The sequence below is a fragment of the Myiozetetes cayanensis genome, unplaced genomic scaffold, assembly GCF_022539395.1.
Source record: "Myiozetetes cayanensis isolate MyiCay16 unplaced genomic scaffold, myiCay2020 scf5-8, whole genome shotgun sequence".
In the NCBI taxonomy this organism is placed as follows: domain Eukaryota; kingdom Metazoa; phylum Chordata; class Aves; order Passeriformes; family Tyrannidae; genus Myiozetetes; species Myiozetetes cayanensis.
This window is the reverse complement of record NW_026087742.1, coordinates 106,666,733-106,686,066: the sequence shown is the minus strand read 5'-3', so window position 1 is coordinate 106,686,066 and position 19,334 is coordinate 106,666,733. Positions and strand designations below refer to the sequence as shown.

Genomic DNA, 19,334 nt, shown 5'->3' with positions numbered 1-19,334 from the left:
TTTCCATGTGATAATCCACACAATAAATACAGAAAATATTCAGTATGACTTCACCTTGTTTTGTGCAAACCAGTATATGAAGTCTGAGGCTCTGTAACCTCTCTGGCCAGATATATGAAGTCTTCCACATGAAACAATACACCAAATGAGAAGCTAAAACTAGCAGGAGACGATTTGAGTCACCTTCATAATAATAGTTTTTAGATTCTATTTATTCGTTTCAGTTGAGCTAGTCTGAATTCCCTACTTCAAGGAGTTTTTCTTCTTTGCCTTTGAGAACATATATCATGAGAGCTTAGGGGAAGACTCAAATGAGTACTGACAAAAGAAGATACAGAGCGCAGTCAAACGAGAAAGTAATTGTTTCTCTCAGCTGTGGGTTCCTGGCACTTTATATCAAAATTAAGAAAATATTGATGGAGGAGGTGGAAAACCGTAAATATTTATTATTATTTTTGATTTTCTTACAATAAATAAGAGATATTAGCCTTAACATATGTTTACTTTATATTATGCCAGTGTCTCAGCAGCTGAATCAGCTTCTAGTTTTGTGAGAAAGCCACTAATGGCATCAAAAAATGGTTATTTTTGCAGTAGTAGAAGTATTGGTGTCAGTATTGTAGTTGTTTGTTCAGCTAACCTTTAAACTGCTAAACAAAAAGAAGCAACAAATGCAATCATGTTTTATATATAGTTTGTATAAACAAGAAAGTTTTTTTACAGAAGAGGGAGATTTTTAAATCTTAACCATTACATTGAATGTACTGCATTTGGTGTTTTGTTTAGTTTGTGGTCTGGGTTTGAGGTTTTTTTCCTTCTTCTGGATTTCTTTATTTCATTGTCTCAATATTTTAAACAGTCTATAGTGTTGACACTATATAATTTCAGAATATTGTTTTTAACCCTCTTTTTAATTATGGGTTGATAGTTAAATTAGCCTTGGTAATTTTAATTAGCAATACTGCTATAAATTGAATATAGATCCAACTACCTTCACCTAGTATATGAAAGGGTCTTATGCTACCTTTTTTTTTTTTAGTTTTTATCTGCTTAATTCACACACTCACTAAAAGTGATCCTTTCATACTCTAGCCTTTTGGTTTTCAATTTTTAGGGGGTCCATCAATCATGTTGAACTCTGCCTAAGGAAAGGTTCTCAGAGAGTGCCATGACAATGCTATATTACTGAAAGGAGAGTTAACTTTGGAGCAGTTTATCTTTCAGAAAGGTTTGAATGGAACAATTGGTCCAAACAGATTAATGCTACCTCTGTTTACAGATATATATTACAGTCTTCAATTGGTTTTGTACTATCTGCCCCTGGTCAAGTTGTAGTCTAAGTAGGATCAAATACTGCAGATTTAAAACTTTTTCCAACACATGTAGAGCAGTCTATGAATGTTTACATACACTGTGCCAGGATCTATTGCCATGTACTATCTTCAGTCTTAGCTGCTTCCTTCCCAAATCTTTCTCTGTCCTTACACAGTTTCCAATTTGGTTTTTAGAGAATGTTTCAAAATGAGAACACACCTTTACTGGACCATGGAATAGTTGAGGTTGGAAGGAACCTCTGGAGGTGATCTGGTGCAACCCCCCTACTCAGGCAGGGTAACCCAGAGGAGGCTACCCAGGACCATGTTCATGTGACTTTTGAGTATTTATAAGAATGGAGATTCCACAACCTCTCTGGGGCAACCTGTCATCCTGCAGGGCCCAGTCACCCTCACAGTCAAAAAAACATTTCCTGATATTCAGGGGGAATCTTCTGTGTTTCAGTTGTGCCCATTGCCCCTTTTCTTGTCACAGGGCACCACTGGAAAGAGCCTGGCTCTATCTTCTTTGCACCCTCCCTTCAGATATTTATACATGTTTATGGGATTCCCCCCTGAGTCTTCTCGTTTCTAGGATAAATAAGCTTTCCAGAAGGGAAGCATAAGCTCTGTCCACGTGTTGGCAATGATCCTCCTAATACAGCCCTTGACAGCATGAACCTTTGTCACAAGGGCATGTTGATGACTCATGTTCAACTTGGAGTCCATCAGGACCACCAATGCCTTTTCTGCACTGACAGCTGGTCAACCCCCAGCCTGTGCTGGTAAATGGGGTTGTTCATCCCCAAGAAGTGCAGGATTTTACACTTTGCTTTGTTGAACTTCATGAGATTCCTTTCAGCCCATTTCTCCAGCCTGTCAGGGTCCCTCTGATTTGCAGCACAACCTTCTCTTGCCGTGTCAACTGCTCCTCCCGGTGTTGTGTCAGCTGCAAATTCACTGATGGTAGGTACACTGTCCTAATACTCACACCCTTAGGGAAGATGTTAAATAGTGTTAGACACGGGAGTGACCCCTGGGCAGCACCACTACATACTGACCTTCAACTAGACTTCATGCTACTAATCACTGCCCTGTGGGCCCAGTGGTCCAGCCAGTTTTCAGTCCACCTCACTGTCTGCCCATCCAGCCCACACTTCCTTAGCTTCTCTGAGAGAATCTTATGGGAGACAATGTTGAAAGTCTTACTGACATCAAGGCTGTCAACAACTGCTGTTCTGCCCACATTTGCCAGGCCAGCTGATCTATCATAGAATGTGAGCAGTTTGGTCAAGCAGAACTTCCCCTTGGTGAATCCATGCTGCCTATTCATGATCACCTTTTTGTGCTTCATACACCTATAGATTCCCAGGATTAGTTTCTCCATCATTTTCCCAGGGTTTGAGGTGAAGCCGGCTGACCTGTAGTTCCCTGGGTTCTCTGTATTATGCTTCTTGAAGACAGAGGTAACATTTGCTTTCCTCCAGTCTTCAGACACTTCCATTTGCCATGATCCATCAGTTTGTGGAAAGTATCCTTGCAATGACATCTACCAGATGCCCCAGCACTCACAGGTGCATCCCATCAGGGCATGGACTTATTTATTTATTTCTAATTTGCTGAAGTATTATCCAATCTGATTCTCTTCTACAGAGGGCAGTTTTTTAGAACTTCAGTACATGGAAATTACTTTGAAGTGCCTCCTATCATCAAAGAAACTATTAACATTCAACTTCTATGTTATCTTGCATACAGAGAAAGTACTTGCAGCTCTTTGCAACAACAGGCCATAATCTGAAGTTAACTAAGTTAACTTCACCTCAGTGTTTATTTACAGTGTTTATTTATTTTATGTGGTTTATATAACTGAAATCCTTAGTGTTTGGTAGATTCTACCTATTTTTTTCTGACAGATAGCTTATTCCCATTGCAACCCAATGTTTGTGATGCAAGAGGTTTTCTTTGCACTGAATGAAAGACATATTGAAACAATTTTCTGTGGTGTTTGAAGGAATTCAAAGAAATTAATTTTACAATAAATAGCTTAGTCACACTTCTATATTTAAGAATGAGGATGGCAAGAAAACTCTACCAGATCTTTGCTATGACAAAGAAAGAAAAATCTGAGAAAGCTGACACTTTTCTACTATAAAGTTTATTAAACTAATAATAGCAACATATTAGACAGTATAACTTCTGTAGTTACATTTCAAATATAGCAGTATACATTCACTTGTAAATCTTTTTCTTCAAAGAGTTTTAACCTCAACTTTCTACTTTCTTTTGAATCCCTAAGGGGTCCTTCATTTTGGTCCCTCTCTTCATCTTACTACGCAGACTATTTTAGATCAAAACTTTAATTAATAATCCCATAAACTATCAGCTTCTTTTTTTTTGACCTGCAATAATCAAAATTATATATAATGCATGATGATTGGTTAGGAATCATTAAGACCTTTGGGAATTAAAAGGAATTGCAGGCACTCACGTTGTATTTTAATATCATGACAATAACACATAATGTGAATGTTCCCTAAGTGTTCATGAAGTTAAGTACAAACTGTTACTCATTTATATTATTACCAAGTCTTCCTTTTCTAGGAATTGTTTTTAATTAATATTCAAGGCTAAGACAATCAGACATTAGTACTCTATTAAAGTAGAAAAATACTTTAAAACATGATTTTTGTCTTTAAAAACTGATTAAAATGTTGAGAAAATTCTAGCTTAGAGATACAGTTCTCTAAGGGTGCATATTTTCTAGGTTTAGAGTTGTGGGTGGAATTTTGTTGGCAATAATTTTTGATCAACATAAAGATTTTATTCTGAGTTCAGATTACCAGAAAAAAAAAAAGATTCCTTGCTTTCAAATTTCAAAGCTGGTCGGGTTTTTTTGGGTAATAAATTTACATCATTTATTATAGTTAATCCGAGCTCTGTTGGCCATTGTATTTCTACTATTTTCCTTTCAGAACTCCTTTGTGACCCAGAGCACTGGGCAAGTAGCTGTAACCCTCTCTGCAAAAAGTGTTACTGGGAGTGAGCACCCGGCATGGAGGGGCTGTACTGCATGGGAGAACTCAATGTTCTCTTAACTTTATTTCCTTAACTTTGAAGGACCGAGAGAGATGAGACTTTTCATTTATCACTGGAACAAGTCTAGAGAATAAATCAGTCTCAGAACTGCCTTTTCAGATCTCTCTCCCTCTCTCTCTGAGAAGTCTGCTTAGATTTTAAGAATATGATTGTGGATGCTCTAAGCACTATAGAAAACTGGTTGCAAAGACACAGCATAAGAAAAAAAAAAAAGTAAAGGAAAAAATGCACTTTAGTAGGTGACAGAACTTCACCTGTGTGGTACTGTGGAGTTTAGTTGTTCCAAATCCAGTTTAGAATGATTAAGTGCTTGTAAAATGACACTGAGACTTCCCAGGAATTAAGCAAAACCTGCCTAGTGTGCCACGTTCCAGTCAAGCGAACTGCTGGTTTGCCCACAGAGGGAATGGTCTCTTGGTCTGTCACTGAAGTCAGCATTGCCTGTGTTAAAATAACAAATTTATCCAGTGATGTTGTCTATGCATATGCGACAGGGTACATGTATCCTTCCTCTGTTTGCTCAGAGTGAGTAAAATGCAGATGGGTTTCCTTGACTAAAACAGGAACAAAGTTTGGTGGGTGGATATTACTCTTATGTATGAAGGATTTAAGGCTGATATCTGCCTTAATTGGTGCTGCTAACAATGGACCTAAAGCCCCAGGCTAGACATGCAAACTGAACTAAAATCTATATCTGGTTAGTTTGTTATTTTTTCTCTGTCAAAAAGCTTTGACCTGATAGGTGCATTTACCTTACATAGTTACAACTTGAACACTACTTATTTTTGCATTTAATATTTGAATTTCAGTTTCATGGCACATTCTAATTGTTTTCACTCCTAAAATTGAACTGTACAGATTATTTTTGGAATGCAAAAATTATCAATATACACTTAATTTCATCCAATGTATTTCAGAGCTCAAGCACAAGTTGAAAATCACAGCTATTATTTCCCATTCCTGTTCTTTGTTGCCTTCTTTGTTAAGCAGTAGAAAGTGCTAATGGGAAATCACCTTCAAAACTGCACATTTGTGTGATTTATTGTCTTAAATTCTATTTGTCCTTTTGGTCTTATGATTTATCATATCACTGAAGTGAACCAGTATAACCTTTAAATAAGCTGAAAGATGAAGTCCTTAATTGTTTTTATGATGTGTTGCAATAGGAAGCCACGATGATGATGATGCAATAGGATAGAATTTACTACTCAGATATTTGAAAAAAAGGAAAAGAATCTGATTCTAGTTTTGCATTTATAAATTACCTGTCCTGGGGAAAAACAAACAAACTTGTTACAGAAATTGTCAGTGCAGTTCGGGATAAATCATTTCAGAATGAGATCTGTTGCTACATATTGTGTAGTTAATGTTATTTTATATTTGTCTATCGATTTTAGTCCCTCATTTATACAGTTCTGTTGAATGAACCATGTCATATCTGTGCAAGCATGAGAAAATGAGCAATAAGGGATAGGTACTGTTTCTAATGGCATTTTTGTTCTTGTGTTTTCCCTATTTTAGTATTTTTCTTCTTTGACTTTTTTTTTTTTTTTAAATGAGAAAAAATTGAAAAAATACAATTCAGTTTAACCTCATCTGCAATAATATTGTCCATGAGGAGCTTCTTTTGTATGGTTAACTGAAAGGCAGAAAACCAACCCAACATTTCACAGACATCTGTTTGTAAATAGCAAAAATCAAGTAGAAAAAATCAGTCTTGATCTTCTGAATGATTGCATACCTCTCTGTCCTGTGGTAGCTATCTGTGACACCTCTCATCGTTTTAGCTGCAGAGAAAGAAAATGTGCTCCGATGTTGGGTGCTTCCCCATTCCAAACAATAAATAATTAACAAATTATTCAAAACCCTGCTAACAGATCAGGAAAAGATGCTAAGAAGAAGATGAGTCCATTTTCTCCAAAGAGAAGGGGAAAAATCCACAAATCTCCAAATCCACAAATCTCCAAATAATAGCACATAATATTTTCAAGTTATGAGGTGAAAAAGTAAAGAATCAGTCAAAGCTGAATTTCTTCTTGTATAAGTTTCCATGTTGGTCACAGAGCCTATGGGAAATATTTGGTGGTGATGGTAAGTGAGGAGATTGTTGTTGAGACAATTTCACAGCTACAGAGTGACTGGAGGAAAACTGTTTCTAGGTACACGGTCAGACCATGATACACTGAATAATCTGACCAACTCTTTTCGGTCTGTCTCTGGCCTCAAGAGCTCTGACCTCACTACTAGATTTTTTGAAAATTACTCATGTATAGCAATACTTCAATGACCTTGAGCGAGGGATTCTCAATACACTGTGAACTTTGCTTGTGTTACTACCTCCCACTGGTCTTTTAGGATGCAATTTGAACATGATGAGAATTCTGGATGTTAAGCAGATATTATGATAGAAATACCATGGAAGAAATAAATTCACATGTTCTTTTAATTTTGATTTTCATATTTTCAGTAGAGATAACATCAAGAAATGAGCTTATTTCTGTGTTACTCTTTCTACTGCATAAATTCTGTTATTTAAATAAACATTTATCATAGTTCATTTATTCAGTAATTTTAGCATTTTTTTTCTTTCAGTAACTTCTGGTGAAACTGTTGCTGTGGATACACAAACCAGGGTAACCAAGGAAACCATCACCTTCAAACCAGAAATGCCATCTTCTGTGCTTTTGGAGATTCCAGCTTTGGCTGACTTCAATAAGGCATGGGCAGAACTCACTGACTGGCTTTCTCGACTGGATCGAGAGATAAAATCTCAGAGAGTGGTAGTAGGTGATCTTGATGACATCAACGACATGATCATCAAACAAAAGGTATGAGAAACACTGATTTTTCAAGTTGAAAGCCTCATTAGGTTACAATACATGCAGTTGTTCTACTTTATCCCTTAAACACAATTATTGGATGAAATGTTTAGGTAATTTATTAAGCAGAAAAGGAAGAGTATTTAGTATTTTCTCTGGTGTTTAAAGCAGATCTCTTTATAGTGCTTGTGCTTAAGAGTATGCAAACCAATGGGTGAAATTTAAGTATCATGAGAAAGAAGGAATTGCACAGTAAGCTCCAGGTTGCCAGGAGGAAAAAGACCCTGTTAGATGCCTTTTCATATGTTACTTCTGTAATAACTTTCTGAAAGGCTAATATACTGGTACATTTGATTTAGCAAAAGCTCCTCAGTTCTCTTAATGAAAAGAAGAGCTCATTAATGCAATTGTTTTGTCAGCAAAACTACATCAGTGTTACTTATCTTTGAAAATATAGAAAAATATAGAAATACATGTGCAAGATAAAAAAAGGGCTAAATTTTAGCTATTCAGTAGCAATAAAAGTAATTTGGTGTTATACAGCTTCAGAGTAATTACCTGCCTTCTAGATTTAACATTACTCAATATAAAAGATTTGGCCTGCCTGTGCAAAACTTTTCAATGCTAAATTTCCAATCAGTTGAGTTCTAAACTGAGTTTTGGACTCTCTGTTACAAGATTCTCTTCAGTCTCCTCTTCTTCCTCCTCATAATAAAAAATCTGATTTATTGTAAGGAAGATATTGACATTCTTTCTCTTTGCTTAAACTAGAAAGAGATGGAGAAAAATTGGATACATTTTTCTGAGTATCTTTACTGAGATGTTTTATTATAAGGAGATATGGTGATATCTCATGGGATTCATTCTGCTTGTTTTCTTATATTTCCCTTTTTCCCCAGTGTTTTAAACTTTCTATTTTGAGACTTTTGGTTTTCTCTATCTTCTAGATAAAGAAAATATTTGTTTCATCTTGATTAAAGATCATAATATTTATCAAGTAGAATTATAGATGGCTTCATTAATTAAAATATATTTAAAATGGAAGGGGTATATTTTAATGATAATTGCAATGTCACCTACACAGGACATTAGGTTAAAATAGCTGTTATGTCATTGCAAAGGTTGAGGGCCAAAGAAAACTTGTTTACAAACAATCTTTTAATCTTTTTCAGAATCATTTTATTTTTAAAATTTTATATTGTCAAATACTTGGTTCATCATTATACAGTTTTCTTACTTATGCCTCACTTTAGCATATTATTCTGGCAGGCAAAATCCAAAGCTTCCTTCTACTGCAGATGTTTTTGACTTAAATACGAGGTCAAATTATTAACTCCCAAGAATTTCAGTTAATGTTATACATGTTATAAAATGAACTGCTTCATATTTGCATTTCATCTTCATTCAAGGCTAAAATATTTCAGCACTAGTGCAGTCAGTTCCTGGCTGGGTAGCCTGTCTCTTTTTTTGATACCATGCTGTGCTGGTAACAAAACCAGCAGGAAAACTCTTTTTTATTGTGCTTACCTCTCTAATTGGCTGTGCAACAGAATGTGACATTTAATATATTCTCTGATGAAATGGAAGAATCAGTGTCTAAATATAGACTGCAGTTCTGTTAACTGTCTCCTTCTTCTCTAATGATCATCTTAATAACGCTTAATACATGGAAATGAATCTCATGAAATATTTCATTCTTCTTGTAAATCTATCACTGGATTATTAGGTAAGATTAACAGACAGAATTTTCAAAACTGACAAAGCATTCTAAGTTTCTCAAAAAAACTCCTGCTTTCTTACGTGCAGGGTGTCTGCAGCAGTATGTGAGCTGATGAAGTTGGACATGTGGGTAATTGACTAATGTGAAAAGTCGGGCCAGATATGATCTAAGTTGGAAATCCAAAAGTAGTGCTTACCTCCCCTGATCTTTATATACTGTAGAAGATTATAGTCATGCCTCTCCTGTGGTTGTGATTTAAAAGTCATTGAAAGTCACAGTATTGCACTGTGGTTTATTTGGAGAGTTTATTGCATCTTTACAGGCATCTCAGTAAGATTTAATGAAAGTTCCATCTTTGTAGATTGAGACGCTTTTTTTAAAAAACAGTTTTTTAGACTTTAGGTATAAAATACCATCTTAACACAGCCACCTGCTTCCTTATACAAATTCATCATTACAGAGATACATGCTCCATGAAGGCTGTTTTATTATAATACATCTCTAGCTGCTCGCCCAGACTTTAGAACACTTCAAACAGCTACCCCTGTTGGTGTGCTTCCAAACTCTTACTGTTTTGGGGTTTTGTTTCTATTTCGGATGTCATTCAAAACAGACAGCCACATTTCTAATAAGAAATTGAAATGTCAAAGCAAACATTTCAAAAGCAAAGAAATCCCATATCCTAGCAATGTATGTAACAGGTCATTTTCCGAATCACCCAGGTAAAAGTAAGTGGCCTTAGGTTGTCCTTTCTTTCACAGCACCGTGTAATATTGTTGAAGCTCCGTCTCTGAGGGCATTTTGGTTAAGTTCACTTCAATTTGATTGTGTCACAGGATCACAGCCATATTTTTCCTCCATAAAAGTTTAAGACATCATTAGCCCTCACTTGAACTTTGCTTGGAGCTGATCACAGTGAACTGGTACTTTTGTGTGAATAGTATGTACACTGGTTAATTATGAAATGAGAAAACTCAGACAACCATTTCAAAAAAGCCTTTTTTTTAGTGCAGCTTCCCCTTAATGAAAAAAAAACCAATACAAATTAAATTCTCCTAAGTGGTGCACATAATATATAGTAAAAGGAGTATAATAAAAAAGTAGCATAATGGGTAGTCATTTCAAATACCTGTAGTTAATCTGTCAGTCAAATGAGTGGTATACATTTCTTTCAAGCAAATGCATTACATATTTCAGTCATCTGTGATTGTATATATCTTGTTAAATTCTCTATAATTAAACTAAAAGTCACTAAAAAGTGTGTAATAAAAATATTTAATACCAGCATTAGTGTCATCCCTGTTTTCATTAAAGGAAAAATATTATCTTTACTCATCTACTTGAAGACTGATGTTTTTCAGGATTTGAAGCTTAATGAAAGAAATGTAAAGCAGGCTTACAAGAGACTCATGTGTTGTTTCTTTAGAAAACATTAAATAAAGCAAATAAAGTTCATGAGAAATGCTGTGGATATATAATATGCCAAGATGTAAGTAAATGAGGGACATGACAGAATATGGTTTAACCAGCTGTTTCATTTCACTGTTCTTACTTCAAAACAGTCAAAATGTTCTATATTTGAAGGTCAGGTGGGGATGCTTCATAAAAGAAAAAAATGTGGACTGAGGTAAAGGATGATATATTCCATTTTGCTACATTTTAGAAAAATGGAAACCTTACTTGAGATACCATTAAACCTTTACTTGGAAACTCGGCTTTGACATCTTTGTATTTTGCAAAGGAATAGATTTCTGCTAAAATTAGTGAATCATGGAGGCTGTGCAAAACCTGAGAGTAATAACAATGCTTTTCAAAGGGATGAAGTACTATAACCTCCTTAAATTTTGAACTCTGTCTATGAATTTGGCCAAAGTATACTGTCCATCCAAATTTTTTGTAACACATGTAATTGAAAATATACCTTTTTATTACACTGGTTGAACATAGATTTTAGTTAGTAAAAAGTATCATAGTAAGTATTCACGAATGGGACTACAATTTTCAATGCCTACTTTGACATTAATTCTAAGAGCATAGGTTGAATCTTCAATGTTAGGTACACTGGAGAGGATTAATCTGAAAAAAGTATGTAGAATGAGACCAAGCTGGTTACTGAGACCTTTAAGCATAGAAGAGGAAAAGATACCTTTAGGTAATGATTTGTGTCACCTGAAAGTAGTCATATAAAAAGATGTAGAGAATTTATTTCTACTTAATTAATTTGTCACTATTCAAAAAAAAAAAAAAAGTAGGTTTGATCTTCTGTCAGTTAGAGAAGTAAACAATACTGGAATGAGATGTTTTCACTATTAATTCTGAATTGATTTGTCAGTAGTTGAGAATCTTGTATGGCTGATGGATTTTAAAATAACAGTTAAGGAAAAATATTTTTTTATAAACTGTGCAATTAGCAGATTTCAGAAGAAGGAGTGAGCTTCATTTACATTCTTCTTGTTTGAGGATTTTTTACCTATCCTTTCTCATGGTTGCATACCATGCATTTTAGTATACAACTCTATAATAAAATGTGCATTTTCGTACGCAACCTTACAATTAATATGGTGATAGATTAGAAGAATAGGAAGTTTTCTGTCCAAAATCTTTTCCAACATAAAATTTTGTGCAAATAAAAATAGAGTTTTCCAGATTTATATCCTGTTATTACAGAAGCAACAATAAGTTCCAAATTAAATTTTACAGTTCTGTATTACAGAGTATGAGTCAGTGTACTCTAAATATGCCCATGTTGAATGAAAAGTTGTAGTTACAGCCAGAGACATTTGCATCTGTGCACATAGTTTACGTCAGAAGTGTAAGCTGTAGGCAAAGTGAAGTTCTCAGCCTTTTGGATAGTGCACTTTAAGGTCTACAGAGTTTTGAAGAAGTTTCATATTAGTGACATATGCATGAAAAGACCCACGTAGCACATCTTTAGATAATGTACTTTTGAAGAACAGCATAGAAGATTTTACACTTGGTGCTGAACCTTTTCCAGTTCATGTGATGTGCTTAAAGGGAAGAGTTTGCTACTCCAGGATCCAAGCGTGGTACCAGTAAGTTGGGAATTTACACTCACACTTGCTGAATCAAACCTCAGGAGCATATTTGCCCCATCCTTCCCAGCTGTCATGCTGCTTTGAGAGTTGTTTCAAATGCTTCTAGGATCTTCTGTTTCCATATGAATGCACAATTGCAGATATTCCCTGGGTTACTGTTGGACCAGGATAAACAATCTCCCAGAGCAGGGCTGGAGCTGAAACTGATTTTGCCACACGTTGGATGATTCATTGGCATTTTTGTTCATCCTCTCTGAGAGCAGAACCCTGCACATGACCTTATGGCTTAAATGGTGTGCAAAATCTCCTTTACCTCTATGAATTTCACAATAGGATATATTCGCTCAGGAGAAACTATCATTATTTTATGTGTATTTCAGAGTGTTATTGTTGTTGTATTTAATAGGTGTTATCTAGCAGAATTCTTATTTTAGACTGTCATGATGTGAGACTTCTAAAATTTAACCTAATTTATGAGAAGAACTTCAAGGCTGGTTTCAGTTTTTGAAGTGAATTGAAAAATCTTTAAAATTAACAGATTTTTAAATATATTAGAAAAAATTAGAACCACCAGATTTGTTCAGTGAAAGGTTTTTGGGTTTTTGTAGAGTACAGGAAAAAGAAAAAAAGTCTGTCAGCCTTCAAGCTTGTTTCTAAAGGTTAGAAAATGCAGCAGGATGTTCTAGAGGGCCTGGAAATCTGAGTATTTAAAGGCAAAGGGAAGAAAAAAAAAAGAAAAGAAGTCTTTTAATCTGAAAATTGGACCTCAAGGGACATAGAATATCTGTCAGGAGACTCTTTTTTTAATACTTTGTTGCTCATAAAGACAGCTGATATTTTAAACTAGCTTGGCCAGCTCATTACAGTATGTTAGAGAGTATATTTGTTTTCTGCAACAGTAAAAAAACCATCTAAACAGTCTTTTGGAGAGTGATTAACATCTATTTTTTTATTTTTCTATAATGTTAATCACTAGGACATGCATAACAATTGTCCCTCTAAGGATCTGATTCTAAACTCATTGAATTAAAAGAGATATTTTCATCAATTTTCAATTACTTTTCAGTCGGGCTATAGATCCCCATTGAAATGAAAAATAATATGACAGTTGTACCCAAAGATAACTTTCCTCTGTTTGCTTTTATTGGCCTATTGTGAAATAATCTGAGATCTTTCTTCCCATTCCTGACAAATAACCTCCTGGGAAAAGGTAAATTATCATGATTAATACAACTAGCATCCTATTAGTTTCAGCAGGGAAAGGATAAAAGTGTAGCAACTCCTTTTAATTTGTTATTTGTATGTTGAGTATTAGAAGCATGAACATTTCACTAAGGCTGCATTTTTCAACAGCAAATATTTTTACTTTCTTTTTATTTTTATGTCTGACCTATCTTATAAGTATAAATGACCTATTCCTTCAACACTGAACCTTACCTGACCTACTCCTTTATGCAATTCAATCTTTCATTTTGTGTGTTTTCATTGCACCAGTATGTGCAGCTCAGAGAACCCACTGCATCGGGTCCTCTACAAACATACCATGGGTATGTGAAGACTGTTTACAGTTATGTGCTGTCCACAGAGTGGAGATGGGGAAATCCTGCTGTGCTGGAAAGTGTAAAAACTTCTTAAACATTCATGACTTTCATGTGTGCCCAGCCAGCATAAAAAAGCCTAGCTAGATGCTGGGCTGAATTTAATAAGGCTCTAGTCAACATGTTGAGGGAAATGATTGTTCCCCTTTTACCTGTGAGATCCCACCTGGAGTTATGTGTCTAGTTTGGGCTGCCAAGTGAGTAGGAAAAACATAGAGGGAGACCAGTGAAGGGCCACCAAAGTGATGAGGGGCAGGAGAGCATTTGATAAATGAGGAGAGGCTGAGAGCTAGGCTTGCTCAACCTGGAGAGAGCTCAGAAGGCACCTGACTACTGTCTGAAGCCATTAGATGTGAGACTGTACAGAAGATCAATACAGACTCTTCTCAAGGGTCCACAGCAGAAGGATGGGAGACAACAGACATTCTGCAGCAAAAGGAATTCTGATGAATTATTAGGATAAAAAATGTGCATGATGAACATAATAAAACACTGGAACAGGCTGTTCAGAGGTGATGTGGATTCTCCATCCTTGGAGATATTCATCACAAAACTGGATAGGCCTTTTGTGACTTGACGTGACTCTGAATTTGGCCCAATTTGAGCAGTAGGTGGGCAAGATAATTACCAAAGGTCCCTTCCAACATAAGTTATTCTGTAATTATATATGAATGCTACTCTCAAATAACAAGGTTCTGTGTTCTATACTCTATCAATGAAACACACCGTAAAGGAAGGAAAACATGGCTTTATGCCCTGCTTTGTACCACTCTCACCTCAGATATGATTTTCTTTGAGAGCTGGGTCCTGATAAAATTTTGAAAATCTTTTATTTCTAAATAGTTGTGAGGATCTGACAAGACAGTTACACAAGTTTTAGGGGCCTTTATTTTTTTATTAATATATGTTATTAGCAGTAGTAACAAGAAAATCTAAGAGTGGCTTTGGTTTTATTCAGAAATTGTGAGCAATATAAAAGCAGCTTTTTTTCTAAATAATGATGCAATGTATAAAATTCCAATCTAGTTGTAATCATAAAATGCAAATTGAAACTAGGGGGAACAATTGTATATTTGCTCATTTTATTTGTGAGAAGATGGAGCTCTTCTTAGGGAAATAAGTTTTCCCCTGTAAGGAAATAAAAACATCAAATCCCAGCAGAGCTTCTAATGAAGCTGATCTTGAAACACAGTTCTTTTATGTGCAAAAGAAAATGACCCCAGAATTTTAACTAAAAAAAATCTACAATCTTGAAATGTGCTTTATTGGTTTCTCCATGTGCCAAGGGTACTCTGATACTTCTATAAACACATCTTAATAATGATATAGATTCGGGGATTTGCTAGCAGATGGACTATTCCCTCTTGAGGCAAAGCAGCCAGCAGTGTCATTATCATCCTTTTTCATGAAGGGATTGTTTAAAAAAATATCACTATCTGTTTTAAGCTGTGGGATATGTCAAATAACTAGTTTCTGGTAAGTTAGCCTTATTGCAGTAAGGCAAATTCTTGGAATTCCTTTTTCTCTTTTCCCAGTAGAATACTACAATAATTTTTTGCACTTAGAGAAGCTCTCATGGAGACTCCTCTGTTGATTTATGTGTATACATTGTTTTATAACCCTCAAGTTAAGTAATGAAAACTACTCAAATAAGTACTCAAATGTAAGGAGACAGACAGCTTAACTCACTAAAGCTCCACCGCAATATTTAAATGTTATGCTATGTAGAGATACTTACAAGTAAAAAGGGAAAATCTATAAAAACAGTCTAAGAGAGTGTTTATAAAAACACACTAAGAGAGGCATAAAAGCATGGGGTTTTTTTGGGGGGAGAGCACAGGATTCTTGAAAATTTTTCTCCATTCCCTTACCATTATACATGTTGATTACTTCATGTTGCCCACCACTAGGCATGTGTTGTCACTAGATTTAAGATGAATAAACAGTAAGTTCCTGTGGTTCTGGGAAGGGAGACAATAAATGGGAGAGAGAACTGCATGTTTTGGGAAGCTGGCATTATGTGGGGGATTCAGGGGAGAGAACACTGTACTCAGAATGGGTCTGATCTTTACTCCCCCCACCTTCTTCACCTTTGTGGAACACGACAGGCCTGTTTTCTGCTGCCTGGAGTCCCCTTTGGCTCATCTCTTCTTCCATAAATTCTCCTTTTATTTCTGTTTAATTGAATGTTGTATGCAGAAGATAAGGACAAAATGTCTGATTTTTCCTAACACCTCTAAGAGCTGAAGTAAGTTGTTAATGATGAACAGCATGTTGAAGAAATGTTAGATTTTAGGTTTCAAGACACCCTTTTACTAGTTGGGGATAGTGGTGGGATGGGGTTGTATGTTTATTTTTTGGAGTTTAAAATATGGAAGTACTCCTAGTAAAAGTGATAAGACTGTTTTCTTCAAGAAAGAGAAATTGAAGTATTGTTCTAAATTGAACCAGAGAATTCAGCTCTTCATGCAATCAAGTGCTGAAGGAGGGCTTAATTAAAAGAAAACTGGTTTTGTAGTAAATGTGGGCCATTTCACATTACTACAACCTGTCATCTGTCTCTATTGCTAGCTAATACAATAAGCAAGGTAACAAATCAATTCTCAAAAGTGTATTCTGGGCTTTCGAGGACTCTTTTTGAGCTAAAAGATCAATTTAACTTATCACCGTAGCACTCCTAATGTTCAGGTGCACATATGAAAGATTTTATGCAGCCAAATGTGAGTTTCATACATGAGATTTAGTCACTTCAGCCAGCTCTCAACTTCCTTTTTCATGCTTCTGGACTTGTCAAATTCTCCAGATGAATTGTTAAACATGGAATTCGCACTGGGGTTCATGCAGTTCAAATATCTACTCTGTTAACTCAAGGAAAGTTTTCCTGTTAGGTGCTTAGATGTAGCTCACTAACTGTATTGTAGTTCTGCTCACCAAAGTACAGAAGGATAAAAGATAATGTTTATTCATGTTTTTCTCATGGGATTATTGTAAACTGTCCAATCAGAAATAGCAGATAAAAGGCAGGAAGACCATTTAGGGTAACAAAATATGAGCTAAATTGATCCACCAAGGAAGAAAAATATGTAATGTTTACTGTTCATTTTTCTGTGCTTAAATAACTAGGCAGGGTATAACTATCCCAAATGTGCAGTGCTAATATGTTAATGACTACTGATATTAAACATTCTGCTAATGTCAAATCTTAAAAATAGATTACAAATTTTTAATAAATGCTCTTTGATCCAAACTATTAAAGTGTAATGATAATCTTGGGTAGATTTCCTTTTAAAAAAGAATCCATTGAAGTGGAAATTAGGCAATGGAGTCAACACTGGAAAGATACTGGAATGCAAGAGAGAGTTATAATTGTTCAGCATCTCATGCATGTGGCCTTGCTTGTTGATAACAGGAATGTAGAAATTGCTTAAGAAGAAAAAATAAGGATTAACTGAAAAAAAGAGTATAGAGCTAACAAAATTTCAAAGTAGAGCAATCAGAATAATTTCAATAATTGTAACTTATTTCTAGACATGACTTTTTCTCTATGAGCATAAAGCATTAAAAAAATTGGATACTATTTGAGGATTTTGTAGCTCTGTGTAGATACAGTCTGATTTATTTTTGAGGAGATCGTAATTGCCTAAAATTCAAATACTCTAACTTGATTAGCAACTTGACCAAGACTCATGTAGGTTATCTCTGAATTCCATAGAAGGAAACTGGCACATCTGTGGCTTAGTGTGCCTGTTTCCGAATTGGATAGTTGCAATAGGCGACAGGAACTGCTTCAGGAATGGCTTGTTTCTCCCAGTATATGCTCAGTGACAAGCTCAAGTATAGATAAATACCTACCTACATTTGATCTGACTCATCTCCACCTTTCCTGTGGATCAGTTTTCCGCTGGAAAATGTCTACATGACAGCCAAAACGTTCCTCTAGGAATGAAGCAATTCTGTGATTGTCCCCAGTTGGTTCCTGGCACAACAACCAAGCAGTTTTCCTGTAATGTGAAACAGCCAGTTCCTACCATCCATTAGCAAAAATAAGCTCCTGGATATCCAGACCAAAGGTGGTGAAGTTACTCCTTGAGGACACTGAAAAACTCCCTTCTTTCTCTCTCTTTCTCACCTCTACCCATCTCTTTTGTCAGCCCTGAATGCCACAGTTCCAAGTTTTAGTATTAAGAAAACCCCACCCTGCCAAAACAAAACCACAGAAAATAATGATCTAATATTAGCAGTAGTAAAGTGAAAATCTGCATTTTCATGCTCAAAGTGGCTCCTTTTTAATGTTTAAACAGAACAGTTTGACACTTTGCTTCTCTGGTGGGGGAGTGGGGGCGGGGGAGGAGCAGCAGTAGTTTCTAACTAGAGTAGAAGGTGGTCTTAATATTCAGAAAAAAATTGGTTCTGAGGTAACACAAAGCTCCTGTTCAGAAAAATATCTGTTATATGTTTTGACCAAGAAGTAAGGAAGTTAAAAGAAAGAAATATTAAACAGAACGTGAATTTAGGCATTTTTCTTTTTGTAGGAAGAATGATGTTTTTTGGGCTACCGTGAGTTACCACAGATGTCTTACTGCATATGTCACAGAATCTTTTATTCAAACAAACAATTCTGAAGGCAGCATGGTGTGGGACTATATATCAGGATAAATGTACAACCTTTTGACATATATTTGACCATTTTCCTTTCTGGTATCTAATCAGTGTGTCTTAAATTCCTACTGTGCATCATGAGCAGCACTGAAAGCATTTTTTAAATGTTGTTATAAAATCCTTCTACCCCATCATATGTGGCCCATATGGCATAATATTTCTGTGATGAAAACTGGTAGATGCCCCACATTCTTACAATGACATTCAGATGTGGGTTTCAGCTCTGACAAAGTGGTTGTGTTTTGCAAAGAATTGATAGTGTATTAGAATGCATTAAAATTATTAGTTTGTTTGCTGGTAATGTGATTTTGTGTTTTCCCCCTACCCATGTCACTAAACATGTGATAAAGAACAAGAATATAGATGCTAGGGAGTGAATTTATATCTGTGGTTACTAGATAATAACTGTGAAAGTTATTAACATCAAAGTTCTGTGAGTCAGTCAAAACCAACTAGTTCAGCCTCTTGTATTTTGTATTCCTTGACTAATTTAGAGGAAATAAAATTATTAAATTCAGTATTAATTTACTAAAGAGGATCTCCCATGCAGTTTTAATGCAAGTCAGAGGGAAGTTCTTTGGAGGCATTGAGGATGAACACAGCCAAGTGGCATTCTGGGCAATGACTGCAATATGTATGTTGGGTCTGATGTCATGAACTCCAAAATAGCATTTCTGCTTACCTGTGCTAAACTGCATGCTCCAGACCTATACACACCTGTAATAATAATCCACAACAGATATTGATGGATTGAAGTTGATAAAATGGATTTAAAGACAGAAGACAGAAAAAGAATTAGTGGGTGTTGTGCACTTAAATCATAATACTGATAAGGTGTATATGGATAGAAAAACCTGCGTGTTTATAAGTAATTTCAGCAGGACTTATATCATTGTTCTGAGCTAGGGAAAAAGCAGGTGAAATTGTCTCACTGCTCTTATGATTATGGTTAAGAGGAGACAGGAAAGATAAATGAAATATAGGTGGAGAGTAAAAGGTAGGGAAAACAGTGTAAATGTTGAATTGGAAAAGTTTACAAGACTTAGTTTGTCTTTAAGACAGATTTGTATAAA

The 19,334-nt window shown here is 35.5% G+C and overlaps 1 protein-coding gene across 11 annotated transcripts in view; it reads left to right on the top strand.

Annotated features, from left to right (window-relative positions):
• Window positions 1-19,334, top strand: part of DMD (dystrophin) — a 1,047,400-nt gene that overhangs the window by 718,451 nt on the left and 309,615 nt on the right. For all 11 annotated transcript variants that reach the window (XM_050333288.1, XM_050333286.1, XM_050333290.1 and 8 more), the window contains one exon: window positions 7,002-7,237. In XM_050333288.1, coding sequence (XP_050189245.1) covers window positions 7,002-7,237 — 236 coding nt within the window. The remainder of the gene's footprint in view (window positions 1-7,001; window positions 7,238-19,334) is intronic.